This window comes from Dromaius novaehollandiae, chromosome 3 (assembly GCF_036370855.1).
Source record: "Dromaius novaehollandiae isolate bDroNov1 chromosome 3, bDroNov1.hap1, whole genome shotgun sequence".
Classification (NCBI taxonomy): domain Eukaryota; kingdom Metazoa; phylum Chordata; class Aves; order Casuariiformes; family Dromaiidae; genus Dromaius; species Dromaius novaehollandiae.
This window is the reverse complement of record NC_088100.1, coordinates 1,445,864-1,473,547: the sequence shown is the minus strand read 5'-3', so window position 1 is coordinate 1,473,547 and position 27,684 is coordinate 1,445,864. Positions and strand designations below refer to the sequence as shown.

General features: G+C 50.3%; 1 protein-coding gene across 1 annotated transcript in view; it reads left to right on the top strand.

Annotated features, from left to right (window-relative positions):
• The window catches only part of OTOF (otoferlin), a 110,465-nt gene that overhangs the window by 35,649 nt on the left and 47,132 nt on the right, over window positions 1-27,684 (top strand). The window contains exons 4-11 of the mRNA XM_064510193.1: window positions 2,730-2,829; window positions 7,989-8,200; window positions 10,721-10,807; window positions 17,158-17,193; window positions 19,304-19,339; window positions 20,166-20,186; window positions 21,082-21,129; window positions 25,113-25,142. Coding sequence (XP_064366263.1) covers window positions 2,730-2,829; window positions 7,989-8,200; window positions 10,721-10,807; window positions 17,158-17,193; window positions 19,304-19,339; window positions 20,166-20,186; window positions 21,082-21,129; window positions 25,113-25,142 — 570 coding nt within the window. The remainder of the gene's footprint in view (window positions 1-2,729; window positions 2,830-7,988; window positions 8,201-10,720; window positions 10,808-17,157; window positions 17,194-19,303; window positions 19,340-20,165; window positions 20,187-21,081; window positions 21,130-25,112; window positions 25,143-27,684) is intronic.

Here is a 27,684-nt window from a genome sequence, read left to right as displayed (position 1 = left end):
GAGTTACAGTTGTTTATCCTCCCTCCCTGAGTCTGAGGGTACTGAATTGGGGGCCTGATTGCAGTCTCATGTTAAATACCCTGAAGTTCACTTTTCTAGAGCATTAAATTGTACAAGAGACAATTGCGTCCCTTGGAGAGGGAGGACACCCTGTCTTGAAACCACAGCTCTTCCTTGAGGGGTAACTCAATAAACCACAGTGAGCTGGGAGGGAGTCTAAGCCCAGGGTAAATTCGCTAGAAATCAGGTTGGTTCCAGGTTCTTCCGTGTCATTCTGCACTGCCCATCCTGCTAGCGAAGACTCCTCATGGGTGAGGAGTGTCCCCACTTGCAGACACATCTGCCATTGCTGCAGCTCTGCGAGAAGGTTCCTGCTCCTTCAGCAGGCCACTCTGCAGCAAAATTCACCCATGAGCCAAAGATACTTGGGTCCACTTGAATCTGAGTGAAGCGGTGGAGCCAACACACTTTAGCCTCTGCCTCATGAGCTGTGTAGCGTTTCCAGAGGACTGCTTTTATATAATGTGCCACCTGCAAACAGGTTAAATACTGACTCCCACAAACACATACAAGAGCAAGCACTGCACAGCGCATTCATTAACAGCTGAGCCTCACATCCCACACAAACAAATCCAACTGGTAAGCAGCCATACTAAAATCACTTGATTTTAGAGCTCAGGTTATGAGAGCAACCGTACAAACCTGGCTTCTCTGAACAGCCACCTGCTGATATCAAATCCAGCCATGAGCAGAGAGCAGCCCTCCAGAGCCCTACAGCAGAGCCTGAGATCAAATCTTGACAAATAAAATGCAAGCTTTCCTCAAGGAAGCCTTTCCAAAGCAACACAGAGCTGCTAACGGAGAATCACATTAAGTGGCAAAACCTGAAATCCTGGCTGATACGGCATCCTTTTTCCCTGATGAGCCCATTCTGAAAGAAGATGTAGGTGTCCTTGGGAGGCGACGATGCATTATTCATTTTGCATAAAAAGCACTACGAAATACACAAAGAAAAGGTGTTCATGTTTAATGGCCTACGAGTCTTGATCATAGGGCTAAAAGAGCTTAACGCCAGGGTCTGCCCGTGTGCACAGCACGGGAGCTGAGGTGAAGGGGTGAAGGTCCCGCAGGGTGGTCGGTGAGCAGGAGCTGGGAAGGACCCCGTGCTGCACCACATACCCAGACAGGTCTGCCGTGGCAGGAAGCATCACACGCAGCCGCAGCAAGCTAAAACGGGGACCATTAGAGGTTTGTCATAAAGCAGAGTTCCCCTGCTGCTACGGGTCAGATAGAGCCAGGCAAGTGGAAAAGCAACGTTAAGGTGGATTTTTTTTCCCCCTTAGGGAGTTTATTAAGGTGTCACCCTCTGGAGCAGGTCGTTTGATCAGTGGTAATGGAGTAAGTATGCCGCAGTCTGATTTCTGCTCCCTGATCAGTGAAACACCCAAAGCAGTAATGTCAAGGCAGAAGCAGGACGGAGATGACTCCAGCCCCTGCGTCAGTGAAAACGCCAGGGAGCTGCACAGGGCTGAGCAGACCCTGCTCTTCCAGCCAGCCCCAGTTCAGAGATGACTCCAAGCATAACAGGGTGGCTTGAGAGTTGGGAAAGACATGGCCCATCCTCAGCTCTGCCACAGATGCCCCTGTGACATGGGACAAGGCTGATGACCCCCGCGTGCCTTGGTCTGCTGGCTGCTCTGTCTCTCTGGAGGGCTGTGAATATAGACACAGCATCAGGTGTTTGGGTTAAACAGTGACGGAAACAGGATAGGAGCCCTCAATATACTCCAGCGTAGCACTCTGAGTATTTATCTCCCTCTCTGAAGTGATGTCTTGATAAATCAGCATTGCAATGAGTGAGTGATGCCCTAAGGTTTGCAAGGAAGTCGTTTAATCAGCAGCAGCTTTCTCCCTGGCCCCAGACAGCAGAACACTGCAGAATTATTCCTGATGTGCCCTGTAATATCTCTGCCGTCATTTGGGATTATAGTGCTGGCGATAACTTGCAAGGCAGCTCACATAAGGCAACTTAGTATTCACTGTTCCAGGGCTTTTGCTGTTCCTGGAGTCACTCGTTGATTCATAGCTGCCTCTTTTTTCAGGCTGACTCAGCCCAGTCTGGGAAGGTCCCTTTGGTGGAGCACCAGAACATGAAGAACATAAAGCCACAGCTCCTTGACAAGCTGTGAGCTGGCAAATAAGTAATGGCTTCTATTAGGGAGCACTAGGCTTCTCTGCTCTCTATGGTATCCATTCTATTCTTTAATTTAATGAATGTGGCTGCACTTAGCTGCACACGATGCCGCACTCCCTGGTTGCTAGAGCAGCAGGCTGCAGTGAGCCTCAAAGCAATTAGAAGCCTACATCCCGCTCATCTTGGGGGAATTTAGGTGGTGGTCAGATGCTCATAGGAGAACTGGCCATGCCGGTTGGAAGACGTCATACGCCTGCACCTCAGCCTCAGCATTTGTACCAGTCCGTGGTGGGAATCACCACCACCTGCGGCAGGTCTGGCGGGATGTGAACGCTCCTCATCTATTTCTGAGCTGCAGCTCCTTGGCCCGGCAGCAGTCCTGCATCTCATGTCTACATCCTTGCAAGGGCGACGGGAAGGGAAAGCACTCATACACCCTCTGGTGACTTGGCCAGCAAAGCCTTCTCCCAGTAGGAATGGATGCTGGCGGGGGCTCGCAACAGCTCATCCGACCTTTCTCTTCTCTGCTCCATAGGCTCATTGGCACTTTCCGGATGGTCCTGCAGAAAGTGGTGGAGGAAGGGCACCTAGAGGTGACAGACACACTCATAGATGACAATAATTCAGCCATTCAGGTAGGTCACGAGGAATACATGGCTACTGCTGCCTTTCAGCAAGTAGTTCCTCTCTCTGGTTGTATCTCCGCTGACTCTCCAAGGGAACAGTCACATATGTGTCTGTGTGATGCACCCAAATCTCCAAATCCTCACCCCTTTCTCCATCACATTACTCTTGGTCTTAAGGCCAAAGGCAGCTGGGACTATTTTGTAGGTGGCACAGTAAAAGCTGTCTATACTGCACGCTGTGAGGAGACACGAGTGTCGGGTAGGGGTGCAGACAGGAATGGGTGAGGTTTGCGTGCCCTTCATGCCTGATTTTCACACTGATAAGGTGCAATTGCTTATGCACAGCTTGGAAAAAGCCTGACAAAGCCCTGCTACTGGAGACCTATGACAGCTCAGAGCACAGCATGGTCTTCAGATCCCAGCAGAGAAGCTGAGCAACTGCTTCGACCACAGTCCCACGCTGAGCTCTGTGTTCTCGATGCTCCTGAGCAATCCCATGGGAGCTCTGCCCCAGCCATCAGTATATCGGCTTTTATCCGGACCAGCCCCATGTTTCCTCCGACTCCTAATAGACCCAGACAGCCTCTGCCCCCAAGCAACCCTGTGTTGTCTCTTTTCATGACCAGCCCTGTGTGTGTCTATTCCTGGCCATGCCCCTTTCAGTAGTACTGACTGTTTGAAGTGATCTGCATTTACAGTGTTTGTCCCTGTCCCCCAGCACTGCCTTTATCTGACCCCCGTGGCTCATAGCAAATGAGAAATATCTCACACAGCAGCTGGCCTAACGTCCTGTTCTTTATACTCCTGTGGAGAAAGGCAGGATAAGGAATACCTGCAGGGAGACCTGCCTTGCAGACAGTCCTGCCCCAAATACCTGGGAAAACACCAGGCAGAGTGGGCCGTTTGACGTCAGCCGTCTGACACTGCTAACACGGGGTTTAGCGATTGCACGGTCCCTGTCCTGAGCTTTGGCAAGGACGAGGCTTCCCGCTCTGTCCGAGTCCTCACCCCTCCCTGGCAGCCCCCGATACCGAGGAAAAGACACCCTCTCTGCATATCAGCCGCTCTATAACTCAGTGTTTTTCAAATCTAGTTAGCACATCTCATGGGAGCTGTTTCCAATGGCGATTGAGTTTTATAACACACTTGGAAATACAGCTACTTCTAATCTTCTTGTGTATCAAACCCCTGGTGTTTTCATTAAAAAAATAAAACCTTGAACAGTCACCCCACCCCACCCCACCCCATTTTTCAATTCCATCAAAAGCTGCTTCCTAGGCTCAGCATAAAAGAAATGCGCAATTGCATACAACCTTCGGTGCTAACAACAGGCAATTAGAAATGAAAAGACAAGTGGTTTCATTAGTAGGAGTCAGGAGATGACTTCTCCCGCCAGTCGAGAGGGAATGAAACCAATAAAAGTACAAGGACTAAGTCCTAGTAAGTACAAAGTCCTAGTCCCCTCTAGTACTGAGGAGGGGGAAAAAATGCAGACCCAAGACATGGTGATTTCAGGACTCCCATGAAGTCCATGGGAACCTCCTAAGGAAGAAAAATCTCATGTTTTCAAGACCCTTCAGTGTAGCAGAGAGAGAGGAAAATCAATGGCTGGAAATTAAATTGAGGCAACTTCTTAATGCGGAGGATGATGGATGATAGAATGAATTAACCTAGGACCAAGGTCTGGTGTCTTGTGGCCTGGCCAGGAGTTTGGTGCATGCTGCACAGTAGGTCAAAGCAAATGATCTGTTACCCTTCGTATTTTTAAAAGCCGTGTATATCTAATTAGAGGAAACCAGAAGGCAAACAACCTTTCCCCAGCTCATACCTGATGTGCTGAATAGCCTGGGCTCATCACACCCTTTCTGAGGGTCTCAGGTTCCTCATCTGTAACACAGGGCCAAAAATACTGCTGTGTCTCCTCAGTCTCATTGCAGCTCTGCTGTGACTTTTGTTAGTTGGTATCTGCAGAATTCTCTGGAAAATGAAAATACTGAGAGTTGTGTATTGCTACAAAATGGAGGCAGCCCAGGGAAGGCAGGTTTTACAAGACGGATCCCTCCTGGATAACGCAATAAGACCCCACATGTTCTCCACCCCCTCAAGCTGTACGCGTACACAGGCACAAATCCTGGGTTTCTGGTGCTTGCTTTGGGAATAAATGCCACATCCCTCTATTTCTCCTGCATTTCTGGGACATGGTCTTAGCCCCAGATCGCCCCTGTTATATCCGGAGTTGGTAGATAAGGGTGTGTGCTTGTATTCTGTGCTTTTAGCAGGATTTCAGAGTCCTTCTCCCATGCCGTATCCATAGCAACTTCAGGGACAGAGAGACAACTTAGCTTCATAAACTCTCTCTCCAAACCATCCTTTCCCAATCTTTGCTCCAGCAAGGTGGATTACTTCCGACTGAGGGACCCTCATGAAGAGAATCCAGAGGGCAACACCTGGGGCGTTCTGCATGGGGAGAAGTTGGTGGAGATACAAATTGGGAATAGCTCCTGATGGGTATCAGAGCCAGCTCTCCTAGAGAGGTGTCCCGTGTTCTCCTAGCCTCCAGGGCGTAGGATTGGGCCACATCCATTAAGGGCTGTTGCAAGCGGAGAGGAGGCAGGGGACCGAAGAATGATTAGACATTATTAAGAGGCAGAGATGGACAGGGATGGAAAGCCGCTGCCTGTCAGCCGGGATAACTGGCCATCTGAACTCATGGTCCTTGGAGATGCAAAGGGAAAGGGATTTCCTTGGAAGGAGCATGCCCCCCATATCGAGCAAGCTGGAAAACAAATCACCTGCAAGGATTGCATGTTACATGTAGTCACAGCTATGTGACTCGCACGTCCGTGTGTGCCGCCGTAGTCCGCGGAGACAGCAATCACCCCCGGAGGGTGATTCAGACCCTAAATGTGGGAACTGGCCCCTGGACAACAGGCAGAGCCCAATGCCATGGGCTCCAGGGCAGGCGAGCTGCTTTGCACTTAAATGTGCTGCTCACCCTTTTGCAGCTTTCGTCTGGTGAAAGCATCAGCAACAGCATTTGGGCGTTTAGAAGGGCTGTTTGTAAAAAGGGTCATTTTCTGGCCAGAGATACACGTTTCTTTTCTTCACTGCAGGCGTTTCTTGGAAAGTAATTTCCAGGCATAGCTTCATCACTCTGTAATCAAACACAAAGGAAAGGTTGAAAATTGTTCTCCTTTTTCTGTGCTGACTGCAAAACATCGCTGGCTGTATTCAGCCAGCTCTAATAACATTATTGACTTGCCCTTGTAAGGGGGCAAGATTCAGGAATTATAAAGCCAGAAGGGATATTACAGCCAGGTAATCTGCCCTCTTACACCAGAGGCTCTGGGAAGTCTCATAATTTATTAATTTATATTAAACTTATGGAAAAGACAAATAAAAATGATTTTAAAATATCTGGTGACAGGGGAATTCACCAGCCCTTCAGCTAACCATTCCACTGGTTAATTTGCTTTACTGTTTAAAATGAGAGTTTTGTTTCCACTATGAATTTCCCTTGGTTTCAGCCTACAGCTGCTACTTCATCCCAAACAAGTGATGGTTTTATTCAGCCCCAAACCAAATGTTTCATTTTATTGGATCTATAATTTTTCATTTCTTTTTATAGATTTAACTTTGAAATATTATTAAAAATGAGATTTCAAAATTAAGTGTTTTACAACAGTCTTGAAGTGGCTTGAAAATGTGAAAAAATAATGGTTCAACATGGATCTTTTTCTTTCCTTTGTATTTTCTTTTTTAAACTAGCTGAAACAGCTTGGTCAGGTCAGCACAGTGTGGCAAATCATTTTGATTGACTCAGCTTTCTATTTTGCACTACACAGAATAGAATCAATCAAAACCTTCCACGAAGCTCTGTTTCCAACTGTGTTTGAGTCACCTCTTAACTTGCATTTGTTAAATGCACTAAATTCCTTGGGTTCATATCTAATATTTTCCAACCTTTCAACATACCTGTGACAAGCTATGGTTAGAGGGAGTCAGGATACTATGTCTCCTCCTAAAAACACAGATGAAAAAATATATATATTTTTGCAAATTTTCCTGCTCCTGGCTTGTTTGCCTTTTCACTAGTTCCCAAAAGTTGACTCCTAAGTGGATATTAATCACAGAAATTTCTGTATACCCAGAAATAGCCTTGAGTCACCGAGCTGGAAAGGAGCATCTAGCCCACCTTCCCCACGGCAGGATCGGTTCCACCCATTTCTCCCAGAGATGTGTCTTACCTGTTCTTTAAAAACCTTCTGTGACAATCACACATTTTTGCTAACAGCTGAGCCTGGTGCCAGGAAGGTTTTGCCCCTGCGTCTAAAATCAATCGTTTTTGCATCAAATATAACCTCTAACTTCTCAGCTGAAGCTGAATGGAGATGGGCACAGACAGCTGAGGAGCAGCGCACGGCCTTGGCGCTGATTATTTTAATGCTATAGCAGGCTGAAAGGAAGGAGTCTGGGATACCGCAGGGCTCCTGCAGCTGCTAGACAGGAGCAAGAAGAGATGCAGTGACCAGACTTGGCACCGCAGCCCTGCACAAACTCTTAGCAAAGTGATGCACCACAGGAGAAAAAATAAAATAAAGTAAAGTGAAATAAAATAAAATAAAATAAACACCAACTTGAGTTGTCACCAGCGGCTCTTGGTGCCTTCAACAGCTCAATGGGAGCCTGGAGGAGGTGATTTAATGCAGCACAAGCTAGTGGGCTGGGCAGAGAGGTAATTCAGGTATCACACTGTCAGATTTTCCTGCCTGCCCACCTCCAGGCAAGGCTGTGTCTGGCGCGTGGCTCTGCAGCACGAGGGCCTTTGATGTCACTCATATCTGATGCAGCTGACCCGGTCTGCACCAGCAAAGCCAGGCAGATGGGGGCCCTGGGCAGGAGGGAGGTTGCGGAGCAGCTGGACCATCTCCCGGGGCCCTGTGCCCGGCGGGATGGAGCTGGAGGCTCGTTCCCCAGGTGCTGCACGCAATGGGGGGGAAGAGACTTGGTGGGTCGGTAGGGCAGCAGACAGCTCCGGCTTGTGATGCGCAGGTCAAACCAACTTGAGCAAGAGAGCATCAGCACCTCTTGCCTTCAGGTCTTGGCAGGACCTGCCTTCCTCCCTGTGCTGCGTCGCGCTGCCCTCACGTCTCTGCTGTGTGTTGCAGACCAGCGTCTCCATAGAGGTCAGGTACCAGGCTATGGATGGCACGGTGGGTGCGTGGAATGACAAGGAATTCCTGGAGACCCCCAGCCTCCAGTCCGAGGGGGACGGCAGGTATCCCTTGGAGACGGACAGCCTCCTCGCTGGCCATCGGCAGGGTTCGGCCGTGTCTCCGGGCAAATCCAACCAGCAGTCTGCAGAGAGGAGCTTCAGGAGGTAATGTGAAAAATAAATACTCGCAGGTGTGTGGTGGCAGATGGCCTGGGGAGGGGTCGGCTGTAGGTCTGTTCTTGTTATGGGAACTGCTGCGCTCTTGGGAACCAGGGAGAGCGTGGGGTGGGGTGGATTTGTCTTTCCAGCTGGACCGAGCCAGACTGTGCCTCAAGACACTGCTCCTCTCTTGCAGAGGAACGATGCCTGAGAAAAAAATTAGCTCAGCAGCCTCCCTCCAGGTCTTGGATGAGTGGAGAGGGCTCAGACCTGGGGGACGCTGCCATTGGGATAAAGTGCAAATGGCACCAATTCTGCATCCATCCCTGCATCCATGCAACAGCCTATGGATGCTCAGGTCTCAGTCTAGAGGAACAAACCACCTCCACCTCAAACGCCAGCCACAAGGCCGAGGCAAGGATGGACACTGAGGCCAGAGCACTGCAGACACAGTGATGCTGGGCCAGATCCAGCCCACCCCATCGCAGGTGCCCAGACCCTGGTGCTGAAATCCTCTCCCAGCTTATCAGATAACAGAACTATTTTGCAAGCATAAAACCACTTGTGTATACATATATTGGGTTGGTGGGCTGCTAATCCAGATTTTTAGGCTGCTTTCCAAAGTTTATGTAGTTTTTTCAGCTGGAAGAGTAGAGACCTCAAAGTCCTGAACTTCCTAAAAATCATGTGGAAACAGATGACCTAGCAGAGGACAGAGAGTCTGTAAATGAGGGAAATACTGCTGTGTGCACTTAGACCTGGTCAGGTATTTTTTGTGCACTGGCTGGCTTTCCTGGGGCCGTGAGATGGAAAATATTGCAAAACGGCCAAGTTTTCCCTGCAGCCTCTGGGAACAGGAGGATGAAGACATTCCTGGGCCTTGCCTGCCTGGTGAGGGATGTGATGGGCTGGACAGGCCATGGGCACAGGGGACCCAGGCAGGGGGTCACAGAGCTGGGACCTCAGAGCACCCAAAAATCTCCCCAGACTGGCACAGCCCCTGTTTGAGGATCGCAAACTGCTTGTAAGCTGCTAGTGGAGACCTTCTCTTGGGCTGTCCAAAGGCGGACAACCCTTGCCTTAATAAATCTACATGGGAGCCCAGCCTAGAGACATAAATCCAGATGTGTCCCTAGGAATCAGCTGTATTTTTCAAAGGCATTTACATCTCAGGAGCTGCTGCAGCCCTGTATCTCCCGCGCTGGGTTTATGCGCTCGCGTGCTTCGGTGATATTGCTTTCTGTCTGTGCTTAGCACTTTATTGTGGCCACGTAAGGGCAGGATTTCTTTTTTCCCACAGTGAAAGTTTGAGGGAAGACATCCCCAGTCACTCACGTATCTCCTAGGCAGTTAATTAACTGTGTGAATTGGGTTGGAACGTGTGAATTTTCAGGCAAATTGAAAGTGCAGATTCATTTCCCAGCTCAATGGACTGTGATGTTGCCAAACAGGGAAGATGCTAAAGGCCGTAAAAGGGGAATCACGTGGCAGCGTACCAGGCACAGCCCCGTTTACCGAGACCTCTCGTAGCAGGGCCAAATCCGGCCAGTACCCCCCAGCATCTGTCCTTCTGGCACAGCGGGATCCAGTCTGCCCCGTTAGCCCTGTTTCTTAGGAAAGCAGCATCCTGTCTGCACTACATGGACTTCCAAGATGTGATGTGACTCAGATCACTTCTTTCACGCCGGAGATCGAATTAACGCTGTCAGCAGAGCTGTGTGGCGGATGCTTCGCCTGCAGCAGACACCCGCAGGTGGTCGGACGAATCGTGCTCAGAGGCTGGATCTCCAGGGACTGCAAATTAAAACTGAAGATCACCAGCTTGGAAGGAGGTTTAGGACAGCCACAACTGGCCTGACAGATCCCATCCTGGTGCACTTTTCTAAGAGAAGTCGTGATGTTTGCTGAGCACTCCCGCCCGTCGGCACGGGTCTGTGTTGTGGCTGAAGGTCGCTCAGCTGCAGCCTGGTCCTGGCTGCACTGGACAGTGCTGAACCAAAGGCCTTTTTGAAGTGGGTTTGTACATAGTCAATGGAAAATGCTTAGTGAAAGCAAATGCAGCAGTTTATAAACCAGCATCAGGGATGTTTGGAAGTTAAATTCCACGGTGGCATTCATCCTCTCGCTGCATTTCCTCCACAGGTCAGTGCCTCTTAGCAGATGTGAAGGTGGCTCTTGCTGGTCACAGTCAAGCGAAAGCCTCTGATATTTGCCTTCAGTTTCTCCTTCAGTTCCACAATACTTTAAAAATAACACCTTTTTTGCATAGGGCTTATCCTGAGTGAGGCCGAGTGCTATAAGTGACCGATCAACACCTCTTCTTGGGCTCTTCCAAGAGAACTGATTTTTGTAGCTCCTTCCCATTGCTTCACAGTCCTGGCTCACAGCAGCAGGCAGTGACTTTCAGCAGTCATGCAATGTAAGCAAGCTAATAAACAAACTGTTTTAAGGGAGAGGAGGATGGAGCATCCCTTAGCAGATACTCCAAAAAAGCACGACATGTTTTCTGTGTCACCGCCTGTGCAGGATGGAAGAGGACGAGATGTATTACCACAGCGAAGATGAACTTCTGGGAGAGGGGGACACCCTTAGCCAGGGGTCCCTCAACACGAGGTAGGGAGCCAGCCAGCACCCACTTGTGCTGCTGGCGGTGGGTTTTGCAGTGCTGTGTTGCTCCTGCCGTGTCCCTGTGCACAAGCATCGCCCCTGGATTCCCCTTTCTCAGCTGCAAGAGAGCGGGGAGGGGGCAGTGATGGAGCTGCTGTAAAAGCACCCTTGCAAGAATGCTCAGCCCCTGGGAGGGGTGCTGGGATCCAGGATGGAGAAGGAGCTTTGGGATGAGGCTGCAGTCAGGTCGCCTTGTCTGTGAGGCCGCTTTCCTTCTCCAGGTCCCACCACCCATCAGGCACAGTTGTTCCCAGATTCGGAGGTCAGCGGTGCCCAGTGCATGGTGAAGAGCCCTTTGATATCACAACGTGGCTATGGGGGAATTGCAACCAGGGACCTCTGGGGTGTTGGAGATCAGAGGGGCAGGGGTGCCTGTGGGAGGTCTCCCAAGGCCTTGCTGCGGTTTTTCCTGCTCTCCGGGGCTGTCAGCATCAGCCCTGGCCACAAAGTAAGTTGTCGCACAAGGCTGTCAAACTGGTCGCTCCATCTGATTATATGCCTTGGCAAATTCATTAAATGGGTTTCTCTTCCACTGGTCTGCTGAGGAAGCTCAGATGCATAGCTTGCTCAGCTCGTAGCTCTTGCAAGGCTGGATGGCCCTCCTTTAAAGTCTTACCCCAGGTTGTTCCTAGCTTTCCTGGGGAAAGTGTCTCCATTTCCAGCGCTATTTCTCCCTCTGCCATAATCCATGTCTGCACACACAGACAGTGTCCTTCCCTTCCTGTGATATGCATGAGGATTTGGTTCTGTTTGCAGTGGCTTTTTTTTGCAGTGCAGTGCTGTGAACTTGTTTCCTGCTATATGTCAGAGAGAATTTTGGGAGCAACTGCAGCAAAGAAAAATTCATGTAAAATCCAGGGGCCAACCCGATGCTTCTGAGAGCTACCGATCACTGGGTGAGCCGTCACTCCTTGCTTTGGACCGGGTCTCCCTGTGCAACGCTGTCCACCTCCTGTGATCCAGGGGCAGGACTCAGCACTGCTCAGCTCCAGGGACCGGAGTCCCTGGAAAGTGAGGCACCTTGTAGGGGTGGGAGGAGAGAAACTGTGTCTCCATAGCCTGTTTCCATCACCTGTGTCCTCCTGGAGAGAGGCTTTGAATCTGCCTAAAGGCAGTGGAAGGATTTCCCTTGATTTCCACAGGCTTTCTATTAGTGTCATCTCCATTACAAAGCTGTTTACCTCTTCCCCTGGCTCATTAGGGACATTATTTCCTTATTCAATTTATTTTCTTTCCTAAGGGGAGGTGGAGGGGGGGAAACAAACAGACCTTGAAATGGGAAAAGCAGCATCAACAGCGAGGAATATATAACTAGTGCTGTGCTTGCCAGAAACTTCTCAGCCAGTTGTTTGCAATCTTGCCTTAGAGAAGTGCATGTTGGAAACCTGTGCTGGCAGACAGGGTTATATCAGAATGGGATAGCAAAAGCCAGCAAAAACCATAACCACAGTCAAAATTCAGTGTTTCAGTGAAAATGGTTTGCAGATCCCTTGGCCCTGCTGGGCAGGTGTTAAGGAATGGCCCTGCTGCAAAGGGGGTAATGGTTTGACACTGCAAAGTGTTCAGAGGTAAAACTCGCTCTCCTTGCTCTGATGCATGCAGCGCTTCGATCGCCCCTGTGCTGCCGACACACCTCTTTGTGTGGCCAAGGCAAGGGACAGATTGGGGACAGATTCACTTGGAAAAATAGTCCAGCAATAAATAAATAATGACTCTGGGCTTTTATTGTTTGTTTTCCAAAACTGGATCGCTCTCCTGCTCCACTTCGTAGTAGGATCGTGCACCAGAGGAGCTGGCTGCCAAGGAGTAAAGGGAGGGAAAGGCTGCTAAAACCTAACACCACCTTTTCTCTTGAGCCACAGCTTGGATTCAGACTTTGCAGTTTTGTGTAGAAGCTCAAACCTGCGTGTGAGCAGACGTGAAGCTCTGGCTAGGTTACTAGCCAGGGTCACCCCTGCCTGGTGGCTTAGAAGTCGCGAGGTCCCTGGGTCCAGGGGTTGCATGGGCAGCCCAAGGAGGTTACCAGTTGTAGCTGATGCTCACAAGACAGATAAATGCAGACTGAGCTCCTGTACAGAAGTTATAAGCCTTCATCTCTCTGGGTATGTTCTCCAGCTGCTGTTCCTGCCCTGCACGGCCACGCAGGGAGCCTGTGCCAGCGTGCAAAAGTGTGCAAGGACTCCCAGTGCCCTGCATTTGCCCCTCAGTGAAGCAGATGAGCTGATGGGCTAATTTAAAGTCAATTTAGGGCTCTCTATTGGCCTTGCTGCAGCCAAGGGCTCTGTCTGTATAACGGGGCCAGAGATGGGAGCTGGACCTTGATCACCCACCCTGGGACACTGGGGCAGGGCCATCTCCAGGGCAGTTTGGATGGGCTCTGGATGGGAGGGGAGGGTTTCCCCACCTGACCTTGGGGGTAGAGCACTGGGAGAGATGGAGTAAAGGATTACCGAGACGTGAGGAGAAAGCTAGAGAGAGGGAGATTGCAGCAGCTGAGAAAACGTAACTACAGGAGGCAGATTTTTCTTGCAAAACAGGGCTGGATGCATCCATGCAAGCTTGCAGCAGGAAGGGGAAGATGCAGGGAAACACTACCCCATCCCAACCCTGGGAGGATGCCTTGGAGTAGGGAGGGGGTCAAGTCCCCATCCCTTGCAAAGCCACCCAAGGGTCCTTCCCCAGGCAGATTGCAGCAGCTCCAAGGGTGTCGACAGCATTTGACAACTGACTGCATCTTTCATTGTGCTCCCTGGGCGCCAGAAGGATTTTTTACATGGGGGGGCACAAAAAAAGTCTGAGGCATTGTGCAGAGCTGTGCCTGGCTCAGTCTGTAGCAAACCTGTCTTGGTCTTTTGCTGTGAATCAAAAAAGAAGAAAGAAAGAAAGAAAAGATGTTGCTTCACATTCAAGCTTTTAAAAGGAATCAAAAGGCACTTTGATGTGAACCATCCTTTTGAATCAAGAAAAAGGAGTCGCTTTGTTTTAAATTTTTTCTGTTAATATGAACAAAATTGTCCTAGCTCCTTTGAAATGTCTTTTCACTTCCACCATTGACAGATCCCAGAGCCAAGACAAAATTGCACCAAAAAACAATAGAAAAGAAAAAAATATATATATATTGGTGTTGTCAAATCTGCATTTCAAAAACTGACATCAATGTGGATTGGAACAGTTTCTTCTGGGCTGTGTCCTGGCTGTCCTAACCTTCATCCCTCAGTTCCCTTCCCTGGGGATCAGGTGGATCACAGACTGGAGCGTGCCCCTGGGATCTCCTTCCTCCAGCCCGAGGGAGCCACGTAGACTCTCATACCTGCTTAGAAGATGGGCGATTTGCCTCAGGGCAGCTGGACCTGGTCTCAGGAGCAGACTGAGAGTAGGCAGGGAGGAAAAGGACAGAGAGAAGGGGAGCTAAGGCAACTTGGCCCTTTTCGATCTCTCCAAGGGCTGGCCCTTCAGCATCTGTAATTTATGCCCTGACTGTGGGCAGTTCTGCAACCTTGAAATGGCAGCATCAGCTATGATGTCCTCAGGCTGTCACTGGATGTGGAAATCTCCTTTCTGTCCCCTGAATTTCACCAGAGCAGAGTAAGAGATAGGCCAATCCAGCTCACAGCCATGGAGATGTGGGGACCTGGTTTAACCCCCAGCTTTGCAAATGGCCTTGCCTGTGATCTCAGGCTTGTTCTTTCCTTGCTCTGCCTTCCTTTCACCCCCCTCCCTGCCTTGAGAGCCGGTGCTCTCCATTTTCCCCTGGCCAGTCCACTGGGCCTCCGACATGGACCTACCTGAGCTGGTTCAGCCTGGGGACCATGCAGCTCTGGCAGGTTTGCTAGCAGAGGTGCAGCCCTACCCAACCACGGCTGCGCTGCTTGCAGAGCCAGGCATGGTGCTGGGGCAGCCCTGCCACCTTCCCATGGAGCAGAGTGGTGCAAAGCACCTGCAAATCTTCATCCAGGCTTTCAGTCCAGGGTTTCACTCCATGCCACCAGTACCGGGGGAACCAGACCCATTTGCACTCAGCAAAGGGTCTGCAAGCTTTATTTGATCCAGCTCTTTAGGGCCAAGTGAATGCCTCCACAACAAGTTCCCACCACTCGGATGACCAGGGTTTGCTGTTACTGGCATTTCCCACTTGCTAGATAAAGGAGAGCTGACTGTATGATCAAAGCCCTCCCAAAGCTGAAATCCAGCGGTAAATCTCTGTTGACCTCACAGCTTTCAGTTTTGACTGCTAGTCTGGTCCCACTGGGCTGCCTTGGTGTTTTTTACATGCTTTTTGCGTGGCTGGGTGAGCTGGCAGCCAGCTGGAGAAGAGACAAGTAAAACTCATCTGATATAAACGAGGAGGAGGGATGCAATTACAGCACCAGCTGAAAAAGCCTCCAGAAAGATGGTCAGAGTACTTTAAAGTGATGTGGTTTGGGGAGAAAAAGTCCTGACTCCATGCGTACCGTTCTGGACCCTGGCATGGCTCTTACCCTGCAGAAGTGATCTGGTCTCTGCACATAGCAGCTCTGCGCTCAGGAGCAGCTGAGAAAGCAAGCTGCATATTGGGAATTGCTAGGAAAGGAGGAGAAAGTAAACAGAGACCTTGTTCTGGTACTAAACCCGTGGTTCAACTGCTGCTTAACTGCAGTGTGCGGTTCCTGTCTCTGCTCCCCAGAGAGGATGTAGTGGGACTGGAAAAGGCACCCAGGAGGATGGCAAGGAGGCTCAGAGGCAGGAGCTGTCTCTGACTGAGGACTGAGGACTGACTACACAGCTTTGGATGCTACAGCCTGGAAAGAGGAAAAATTGAAGGGGTATAATGAAGGTCTCTGTGCTGCTGAGTAACCTGGGGAAGATGAACGGGGAATAACTGTCCACCAATATAAGAATTAGGGTTATTGGATGAAATCAATGAGGTGGCAAGCACAAAGACTTTTTTTTTTTCCTTTTTTTCCTTTTTTTTTCTTTTTTTTTCCTCTTCTCTCCTCACAACTGCAGTTAAACTCTTGAACTCCCCACCAGGATGCTGAGAAGTTTAAAGCTGGCACAGGGAGTATCATGGCATGCTCTCCTTGGCCTTATACCTGTTTAGGACATTCCCCCTTGGCCAGTATTAGTTTAGATCCTGGAGGACGTGCCCTGGTCTGACACCAGGCAGCCTTGAGTTCTCCCCTTGTTTGCAGGGTGCCTGTGTGTGTGTTTTATCCTCCTGTGTCGTGGTGTGTCTGCAGTCCCACAGACAGAAGCGTCTGTGCGATCTTACAGCTTTCCACGTGCAGATCGCGATGTGCTCTGCAAGGGAGGGCAGGAGCATTTCCCCATTTTCTAACATCGTCAGAGTCTGCTCTGAGGTGAGGTGGCTTCTGCAGCAGAGCTGGGAGCAGAAACGTCTTTGACCAGTGCTACTAAAAACATCAGAGCTTTATTCTCAGACCCCTTATATCGGTGCCAAATACCCTTGATGGTGCTTCCCAGGTGTGTGCAGGATGGAGCCTGAGTTTGCAAGCTGTGGTAATGTCTGTATTTCCTGGCCTTGTGTTTCTGTTGCGGAGGGACCTGGCATGCTTTGAGGTAGCTCCAGGAGCAAGAATAGTTCAAGCACTGGGACAGAGCCATGCGCCATCGTAATGCCTAATGCTCTTGACAGAGTGCAGGACAGGTGAGTTGTCGTATCTCCTTCTGGGCAGTCTGACACAGCCACTTCCAGCCTAGGCAGCTTTTATCTTTGAGCAAATCCACCCCAAGCAGATGGGAGACCCTGCTGCTCCGTAGCTATCTCTCCTTTGCTGCTGTATTAACTTCCTGATCCTTCCAGAAAAATCTTATGCAGTTTATAATATTACCACTGAACTGTCAAACTTCACTACAGGGGAACCCACAGAACCCAAGCCCACTCATGGCACAGCTAACATGGGGGGAAGGAGGTCAGGGTGTAGGAAACCAGTTCACTACCACCCTAACATGGCGCTTGATCAACCAAATAGCCAAAGAAAAGCCAGACTAGCTCATGCATGCACCCTACAAGTGCAGGAGAGAGTGGCATTGGTGGCAGACATAGGGTCAGGTCCTGATGACTCCTCTGTCCCTGATTTGAAATGCTGGGAGTCATAAGAAGGTCTCAGTGGAGGAGCATGGTGGTTGTGAGATTTCAGACATGCATGGGGTGGTTTGCTGTGCTGGTGTGTTCTGAAGTTATTTTTGCACTGAAGCAAGGCATCCTGTTTTTAACATGCTGAGGCAATGGAAGAGCCCTGTAAATTCATGTCATAGTGTTTTGTTTTTTCCCTCTCTCTCTGAAAATGCCCTAGCCTTGGAGACGATGCAGAAGAAGAGCAGAACACTAGGTAAATACCCACACCAGCCCTGCTCAGTTGGTGACCTTGATACACTGGCTCTGCCATGCTGAGACATTCAAAGTCTTGCTCTCTCAAGAGCACTTTCTAAAATCCAGGCCTAAATGTCAGAATTTGGAGGTCCAGATCCACCTGATCTAGTTTTAGGCATTTCATCAAGGCTCATAAGTTAGGAGCCCACTCACCCTAGGCAGCCTCTGTACCACCGAGCAAAGCAGGGCCAGGGCATGGGCAGTGGCACTCTCCCATCTGTGAAGTACTTAGCATGGTCCATGGTATGGTTTGGGGTCAGGCCAGACAGGACCCTCTCAGAATATGTCTGGGACGGTTTATGATAGCACCGGCCGGGGAGTATTCCCAAGGTATTCCCAGGTAGTATGGATACAGTTTGTGGAGGAAACAGGCTTTATGGACACAAGCTGTGCTGGAGCAGTCAGCCCTGTGGCCAGAGAATGAGTCCTGGTCCATTTTATTTATTAATATGGAAGTATCCTCAGATTCCCTCTGTGGCTGGTGCAGAGACACAGGCACTTCCAGAGGTGATTAAGGGAGAACGTGCCCCCCGGCCTGCCCAAAGTTTGGTGGGATGGGGCTGTGCACGTCACAGCACCCTATTACCCCGAAACTGAGATCCCAGGAAACATCACCTGATAGCTGTTGACCTTGAAATATTCATGGGCAGGACAGAGCTCTGCAGCCGAAAACAATCTGGTCACTGTGAATTATTGATCGTGCCTTTTCTTGTGCGTGCGCAATGGATCCTGTATGTGTTGGGCTGGGTTAAACCCTCCACCTGCCACTAAATATACCCATAGGTCACTTGCTCTGAAGCTGGGGTCATTGCCAGGCACCAGCACTGAATTTTCTGATGAAAATGTATGCGAAAGGAGCTGCTGTGGCTATACAGAGGTGGAAGTTATCACCATCCTACCTGGGCCTAGAAAGCTCACCAAGGATCTTACTATGACCCCAATATTCCTAGGTTGCCCCTATAGTCAAAGGAAAGGGAGGAACATCCCAAGGGTCATTTACCCATGTAGGATCTGACTCAGCCTTGGGATGTGTGTGTCTCCATCCTTGGATGTCATGGAAGATGAGTGCAAAGAGGTTCCTAAGTGTCCAAATAGGTAAGCAGGGTCTGAAATTGCTAACTCAGATGTCGCATTTGGGTCCACATCCCAGGAATGTCACACAGCAGACCCATGCCTCCATCAGTATAGTCAGTGTGTGCAGCTAAGCCCTGGACTGAGGGCTGAGCAATGGAGACATCCAGAAGGCAGGTCTGGGGTCATTTTCAGCCTGAGCAAGCAAGAGAGCCAAAGGATCCCCCAAAAGCTATCAGTCCCTGTCAAGTTTCCTCCATTGTTTTTGCAACCGTCCAAGGTACCATTAAATTGGTAGGAAAAATGCATCCTGAAAGGGCAGGAAAAGGGCACAACAAGGTGTTCAAAGCAATGAATTGGATGCGGTTTTGAGTCCCAAGGTAGAACCTCCAGGAGCAGATTGATGTATTAGCATGTAGCTGTTAGCACCTGTGATTTAGGTTGGCTCCAAACTGATCCAGCATAGGAGATCTTCCAGATCTAGCTGGAGCAACACATAATGTCACTCTATTCCATTGATCACCTGCTATCACCCAGCCATTTTCACATGCTGTTTGAACCAAACCAGCTGATTCTGAGTGCTACCAGAGTGGTGACAACTTGTGTCCTGTGTCAGAAGTTCAGATCCCACCACCAACTGGGTTTTTCCTGGAGACAGCCTAAGCAGAGTACCCCAGGTCAGGTGCACACAGTCGAAGCCTTTCTCCCAGTAGGAAGTCAGGCGTCACCGCTGCCAGGCCCCGCTTTGAAGCAAACCCCATGCTACAATTTACGAACCCTGTTACAGCAAGCAGTAAAAGCACGTGGTGGTTGGGAATTGTGGCTGTGGCAATTCAGCCACCTCTCCTAAGAAAGGGTAGCTTTACAGACTGGCTTGCTAGGAGCATGTCTCCATTAACTGGGTCAATGTTTCCCTTGCTGTTGGTGGCTTGCTTCAATAAGCCTGATACCATGTTTTGTTTTGTTTTGTTTTCCTCTCTTTTCTGCACCTAACTCAGGATTAAGTTTAACGACGGATACAAGTCAGTAGCAAGGTACCAAAATGTCATGACTGGTGAGATCCTGATTTTTATGGGGGTTTGCTGTCATTCAAGCCCATCCCAGTCTCCCCGTGTACCATAAGTATGTGACTGTCCAGGTATAAATAGGCCCAGGATTTGGGATACAGGTCAATCTGTTTTAAACCCCAAAGCTTCCTCCTAGTTGGCTGCTCAGCATAGGATGTGAAGCATGTTCAGTGCCTAGGAGATTTCACCACTGAGCTGGCTCTCGGGCCAAGAGAATAGGGCAAGGAGTGAGGACCTGGGGGGAGCTGGCCCTGCTGCTGCCTTGGCTGGGGACAAGGGTCAGGTGTGAAGCCAGCGCTTCATGCACCAGCATCATAGCACTGAGTCTTTGGAAAAGCGTGGGACACCTCAGTGTGTTGAAGTTGGAGCTGGAGACTGCAAAGGAGGAAGAAGTCTACGGTAGCAGGAGATGAGCTCTACTCCAGGAGCTCTACAGACCAAGCCGCAATTGCAAAACCTGCTGCAGTGATGTGTTGTGAAAGAGAGGCAGGTCCTGCATTCCCTTTGCAGCCATACTCCAGATAATACACTTATGCTTCTTGATAAGGCCTCTCTGTAAAGCTAGTGGTCTCTCAAAGACACCATGAATAAGATTACACCTGTGCATGTAAATTTGCCCAACATGTATGAGCCCAGGTCAATGTTCCCAGCCCTGACCCATTCCCGGGCAGGGGCAGGGGCTAGCCCAGGGCAAGACCATCCCCAAGGCAGTTTGGATGAGTTCTGTCTGGGGGTGTTTGTGTGTTTCGTTCTTTCTCACATTCACACTCCTGGCTGTGTCTCCTCCAAACAGCGATGACCCTGAAGATCCCAGGTACCAGGCGTGACGTTCCTCCTTAGCTCAGGCTCTTTTGGCATGGTGTGTGCATGTGTGTGACATGCATGTTGGTGTGTCAATCCCTGCATGGCATTTGGACCCTAAGAAAGATCCTAAGTGCTTCCTGCTCTCTTCTCAATGCGGGGGCAGAGCTTCCTTGTACTCACCTCTCCTCCCAATGGTCAGGACTTCTTTGCATTCAGTCTGTTCTCCCATATGCCCATCAAGGATGTATTTCTTTTTACTCATGGTACTTCCAAAAGAGCTTGGATAATAATATTTGTCCATCTGCCTAGCTGTCCACCCAGCCATCCCAGTGCAGTTCTCACCAGCTGCCAGTCAGTCATCCTGATGCCATTTTCTCCATCCATCCATTTATCCATCCATCCATCCATCTCATTGCAATTCTTTCCATCTACCTACCCTAGTGTAATTCTTTCCATCCATCTATCCACCCCAGTAGAGGTCTGTCTATCACTTCATCCCAAAACCAGTCTATACGTCCATCCATCCACCCATCCATCTATCCGTTCCTGTGTGAGTCTCTCTGTCCATCCATCTATGCATAGCACCAGCCAAAGAGCCATCCCGCTGCCGTCCTATCTTTCCATCCATCCTGAAGCAATGCTCTTTGTCTGTCTGCCTTGTTTGCTCTCTCTTTCTCTCCTCCCTGCTCATTCCAGCATCACCAGTTACTCCCATCTATGCGCCCAGTTCCCTGGATGCCAGTGGGTGAATAAGTCTTGCTGCAGTGAGGTTTCACCCTGTCACGCTTTCGAACTGGGCTTCGTTGGTTGCTTGATGCATGTTGCTGATTGGGGTTTGAGAGGAGAAGGTGGGCAAGGGTCTTTGACCGAATCACATCCGAATCAATTGCTCTTTGTGATTGCAGAGCTAAGGCTAAGGGAAAAGAGAAAAGACACCTCACGTTACCATTCAGGTATCCTGACTCCCTCCTTCCCTGCTCCCTGACCGTTTGGTCCCTTGCTCCCTTTCCAGTTTCAGCCTCTAGCCATCAGTAGCAGTGCTGCTGCAGTTCTCAACCCTGCCTCTCCCCATCCCTTGCTGAGGGGCTTGAAACCTGTTTCTTTCCAGATGAAAGAAAAGTGAAAACAAGAATATTGTGGGATCTTACATGGTGATGCTGTATCGTCAGAGTTTAGAGCAGGCTTCTGACCAAAATTCCCTATGACAGCAACACAGATCTGTGCCAAATAAGCTGAAAAGGGCAATGATTTGCACAAGCTTTTGCCGAAATTGAGAAGGAAAAGCTTCAGTGAAGCACCTGAGTACTCCATAATCTGACCAGTCTGGCTGGCAGTCCATTAGTAAGGAGGCTGGTAGCACCTGCCTGGCTCCAGGTCATTCCCCTTGGGAAAGGATTTATTACATAGGTAGCAGTTTTTTCCAGTGCAGCCCAAATGGACACAACTAGCATGCACCGATAATTCAGGGGAGCTTTATCTCCAAGAGCATTAAAAGCCAAAGGTAGTCCCACTAGCTGGCCTTACATCCTCTCATTCCTGAGACAGTGCAGACTTCTTAACATGTGTATATGTATGGCATATATACATATGTTTCATTCTCCCTCCTTCAAAGTATGTGGGGGTATGTATATACATTAATTCTGTGGTCTTCTTTCTCTCTAAGGTCTACTTGTCAACAATGTTTGACTGACGAGTCCACATGCCAATATATGGCTATACGTATATCTTACACTTTACATATATATATATATACACACACATACACACACACACACATATATCAATACGAGCTACTGAGACAAGGGAATTTGATGCATATTCCATGCCCAGATCTACTGGGCTGCTTCCCTGGCCCCAGTACAAGATGCCGTTTTGTGTCCAAGTGGCTTTGTTTTGCAAGAGTTTAACTCAGTGTATGTTGACCCGCTTAGATCAGCTCCAGGACAGGACCGCAGGCTGCTCTGTGCTAATGAAAATACTTAAGACTAAGCTGCCTGAAGACGTAAAATGGGAATTCCCTGGTGATGCCCCTAATGGGAAATCAGTGCCCTTTTCAGACACCGCCAAGTTAGGTCAGACCGTGGTTCCCAGTGGAGGGGATGTACCCAACCCCGGTGGCACAGCACAGCAAGCACATCTGGGGAGGCTTTGAGATGTCCCCCTCAGGGGCCATCAGCTAATTCACCCAGGCACTAATTATCCGAGTGTCCAGAGAGGCTGGGCCAGCAGCATCCCTCATTGCCGTGCGGGAGAACGAGGAGAGGAGGGAATTGCGGGAGAAGGCAGAGGTGCAGAGCGAGAGGGCAGCCAGGGATATGTTCTTGCCTCCTCCATCCAGGGACATGCCGGCCACATTGAGACCAGTAAAATGAACTGGGCAAGGGTGCAGGCTCATCCCTTTCCCACCCACCCTGGGATGCAGCCCCTGGGCCTGGGATGGTGGGAGCTCAGAAAAGTGCCCGGCCCCATCCCATCCCTGGGCAGAGCCATCCCCAGGGCAGTTCCTGGCGTGGGGAGGAAAGTGTCCCAGCCAGGCCATGGCAGGGAAGGGTCCTGCACTGGTTAGTCACTTGGGGAGATGCAGCTGCTCGTCCCTACGTCAATGCCAAGGGGTTCAATGTTCAGACACAGCTGAGGCAGCCACGTAGGAGCAGGAACAGTTTGATGAAGTCTGGACCATAAGCAATCATTTTGGGGAGCTTCTGTGATAGGTTTTCAAATAAGCATGAACACTGGGCGCAAACAGATAGGCAGACGCTGGGGAGCAATACACCACATCATCGGCATGACGGGCAGCCAGCTCAGCAGTTCCTGATCCTGCTGGCATTGTCCAGCTCCCATAGTCCAAAAACATCTCCAAAATTAAACGCTTGCTTTACCAGGCATGCGATTTGCTGGTCTTTCTTTTGTATTTGATCTTCTGCTAATTTATAATGTCTCCATTGTTTCCTTCTGCTTTTCTCCCTAATGCAGAAAACTCAAATAGTCCCCCCACTTTTTGGGGGGTTTTTTTGAGAGAGAGAGGGAAGATGAGGCCCAGGAGTTGAGGCTTTAAGAAAGTAAAACCTAAATATTCAGTGAGGTGAGGCTGGGAGCCAGCAGTGCGAGGGAGGTGGCACTGGGCAGGGGTGAGTTAGCGGTGAGCCATGGCTTTTCAGGGAGCTCAGACAACATCCACGAGCTGTGGGAGAAAGCATGGAGTTATTGAAATCCTCTCCCTGCTCCCGAGCAGGGGCACTAGGGCAGTTTTTACAATGCAGATGAACCAGCTGAGCTGCTGGCACTGATATTTGTCTGTTCCCCTGACAAGCTCAGCTGGCAGGAAACTTCTCCTGTAAAATCAAAGAGAATAAGTTTCTGCCAGTTTGCTCTCAGAACAAGTGTTGGTGCAGGGAGAGTGCAGGAATGCCCCTTTTAGAGGCAGCTTGTGGTTGGATTTCCTTGGCCATTTTCCAGCCCAGGCTCTAAGCTGATTCCTGTCCATGTTGGGCTGAATGAGAAGGTCCCACTCTTCACCAAAGGGTCCTACCCTCCAGCTGTGGGTCTTGCCCCCTCCCTTGTGCTGGTGCTGGTCTTCCAGACTCATCTATCCTAACAAACTATCCAGTTTTTGGTTTCCTGGGTGGCTTTCAAGCAGCTCAGTGCACAGACAGCCAGAGGTCATGGCTCTGAAGCCACCCTCCTGCTCTGTGTCCATCCCATGGCCGTGGGATGAAATCCCTCCTTGCAATGAGCCACAGCAGTGCAAAGGAGGAAAGCAGGTGTCTCTTACCCTGAATTACCCTGGATGAGGCTGAACTGTGTAGTAAAGGGAAGTGACCTGTCTCCAGTGCAAATCCCCACCAATCCTTGCAAATCTGGAGTTCATTCAAGGACCTCCTCCTTCGATCGCTGGTGAGGGCACAGCTCCAATCCAGTGCAATTTTCTCATCATCCCCACAAGCTGCTCCCCTTCCAGCTTCTGGGAGCAGAGTAACAAACTGTAATTAAAACCAGCCCTCTTGATTACCTTTTAGAACTGGTTAATTGCTTTCTCCTCCCCACTTTGCTGATGCATAAGCCCTTCTGCTCCCAAGCAGGCAGGCAAAGGTTGGGGAACTGGCAAGAGCTTTTTTTGGTGTGGGGGAGCAGGGCAGAGGGTGCTTTTGCTGCTGCTCAGAGGGGCTGTTGGAGTACGGGAGGACCCTGGGTGGGAGAGATTCGCTAGGGGAAGAAAGCATGACAGGGGAGAAAAAACAGGGAGGTAGGCTCAGAAAAGAAAAATGTAGAAGCCCTGAGAAAAGGACAACAGAAAGGGAGTAAAAGCCAGAAGGCAGAGACTGAACAGAGGTTTGCAGACCAAAGCAGGGAGGTGAAGAGCCAATGTTACTTACGTGATGTCAGGGCAGGAGGACACAGTGTCAGATTGGGCAGAGATGGGACCCCTCAGATCCAGCCCATTTCATCCAGCTGATCCCTCGCTGGAGGGAAGATATGAAGTTGACTTTTGTGGGAGGATGAGCAAGATGGTCCCCCCCCCTTTCCCCCAGCCAAAAAGGGGAAGAAATGTTGTCTTCTGCCCCTGCAACAGCCTGAACATACACACACATCCTTTCACATTTGTGCATGCACATGCACATCTGCTTTACTGACCCTATGCACACATCTGCTGAGTGCACACCTCCTCCAGCTCCTAGTTGCATGGAGTCATGGTCCCCCTAAGCCCCTCTAGCCTGGCAAAGGACCATGCAGAGATCTAAATTACAGGTGCAGGCATTTAGGGGTCAGCCCTGCTCAAGAAGGTGATCCAAAAGCACAGCCCAGGGATGGGGTACTGGGAGCACCAGTGAGGAAAGCTGCAAAGGGAAGAACAATCTCTTCTGGTTTCTCTTTATGATTGAAGTGAACTGAAGCTTGTTTGCCTTTTGTTCCCTTGACGCATGGCCACCGGCTCCAGCAAAGGCAAAGAGAAGACAAAGGAGCACAAGTAGGTTTGCTCTCCGTGCTCCTCCTCCTTCTTGTTTCCAACTTTTCCAGCATGTGTCGTGGCTGATCCAGTACATGGTGTGTTCTTCCTTTCTCTAAAGCTGAGCGTGTCAGGCCTGCAGGAGCTTGGGTCTCTTGGATGTCTGGCCTGAAACCTCAGAGCCTGCAGGGAATTTTTATCTACAGCAAAAGCCAAATGTAAAAGACAACCTCCAGCTGTTTGACTTAGCAAATCTGCTGAAAATTTATCCTTTGATCCTCCAGTGAGTGCATGCTAATATCCTGCTGTCCAGGTCTGATCCCTATAGCCAGCACTTTCCAATCGGTGTGGTCTCTGCTGGGTCGTGTTTGTTACACTGCTGCTTAAAGACCGTTTTGGGGCAGTATCTTATTGTGTTGATCGTGTATGAACAGACAGACCCTCCTGGCTAAACAGCGTGAACAGGGAAGATGAGGTGGGGAGAGAAAAGTCCTCAAGGAGTGAGGAATTGCAGGAACCACTGGGTCACGGCTGATGTTTCTGTCACACAGCCTGGTCCTTGCTGTCATGGTCTGGCTCCTCTCTCCAGTTTGGTTGTGTGGGAAAGGGGGAGATACAAAGTGAGTGCGAGGGCTGGTGATATCTCCTCTGACAAGGGCTGCCAGGTGAGGGGGATGAAGAGGCCTTATCTATTTGTACGATGTAGGATTTGGCTACTGCACTTGTCAGGGATCATCAGAATGGAGACAGGGTCCACTGACCCCCTCTGATGGGCACGATTCCTGAAAAAAGAAAAAAGAGCCATAAAAACCTTGTTCCCTTTCCCTGCCCTCAACTCCCCAGTAAAAAGCAATGATTACAATGTCCTGTTTAACCATGAATAATTAACTGGTAACCTGCAACCAGATCTTTAACTAGAAGCAGGCTGGTAGAGAGCCTGCTTTTCCCCTCCCTGTGCACGCACGTGCCTCAAAATCCATCCGACTCTCCCTGATCACTTTATGGACATCCACGTGGGTGAAACCCTACAGAGCAAAACTAAGTGCTTCTGTGAGGAGCAAACAAAACAGTGGATGTGCACTTCACCACCCATTGAAGATGATTCATCTGCTCAACTGCATCTTAGACACCAGAGAATCCCAAAGGAAGAGCACTATGGAAGGCTGGGTGGCTACTCTGGTGTCTAATACAGGGTTACTCTTGCTTGGCAGGGAACGCAGTCAAGGTGCTCTGTCCTTCACCCCCAAACTTGTGGGAACCTGGTCTCAACCCTTCTGTCAAATTCGGTTGCAATTGAGCAGATTTGAGTGTTTTGGAGGGGAACAGGGCAGACAGTCCTCTGGAAGCCTCCTCCCTGGGGGCTCGATTTTTCAGGCTAAACTTAGGTTTTTGCAAAGGAGGAGGCTCTCACTGCCTGTGTTGGCATCTCAGGTTCTCGGTCCCTCATGTAATATTCATGCAGGGACGGTGTCAGCTCTCAGCCAGCTCCGGCTTCCCATCGGCGCTCTCTGGGTTGGTACAGCCGCTTCCCTCTTAGTTTTAGCCTTGCCAGAGCGGTGGAGGGGGGCAAAGGGGTGGGGAGGGGTTGGCACAACCTCTGTTTAACGCTGCAAAGACCCTGCTGTACGTGGAGAGGATACTTGGCCGGGGTCCCTGTCCCTCTTTGGCCTCGGCCTGCCCGTGGGTCGCCTCTTCCCCGTGGACGTGGGCCGGGCCGGGATGGCCGCCCCACCTTAGACGTGCCGCTGGTGGCTCTCCCGTCTCGACTGAGCTCTTCCAGTGTCTCCTGGGGAAAGCCGGGTCCCGGACTGCCAGCTGGTGAAGGTAGTACCCGGAGGGCTGGGAGCTGGGAAGGGCCATGTCAGTGCTCACCTGGATCGGAAAAAGCGACAGATGGAGCTTGGAAAGGGGCTGGGGGAAGGAGCGGGAGCTGCCGGGACGGGTCACCTGGGCATCTGCCTCTGCAGGGCTGCATTCTCCTCCGCGGCAGCTCTAAGGAGCTCTGCAGGATCCAGGGGTTGCTCCCTTCTTGCTCCTTCTTTTGCTTCTTCCCTTCTCCTTGGCACTTGGAAATTACGCTGCTGAAGTCCTCTGTCTTCTTTTTCTCCAAACTCACCTGTTTCCTAGATATTTTCCTCCTCAGGGCTCCAGTCCTCTGAAATAATAACTGTGAGGCCAGTCGTAAAGGAAGGAGGCAGTGCCAGATTTTTATATTGGGGCTGAGATGAGCAGTGGAGAGATGCAGCTGGGGTGCAGGCATGAGGACAGCACCTGAAATTTTATGCTGTGGAGGGACCCTGTTACCCTCCGGACTCTGCTCTCCAAAGCCAGCTAGAGCTGAGGCTCGTCTTGCGGATGTACTAGAGACTATCAAGCCATTTCCCATTTCCTGAGGCGTCTTTTGCAGCAAAACTGTCCTTGAGGAAATGTCAGAGGCTCCCGCAGCACTTGTTGACTGAGGCTCAGCTGACAACGAGGGGTCATGGCCCAGGGATGGGAGGGGGGGTGAGCACCAGCTTCCACGTGCATCCCTCCGGAAGAGGCTGAGATGGGCTGGTCTTGC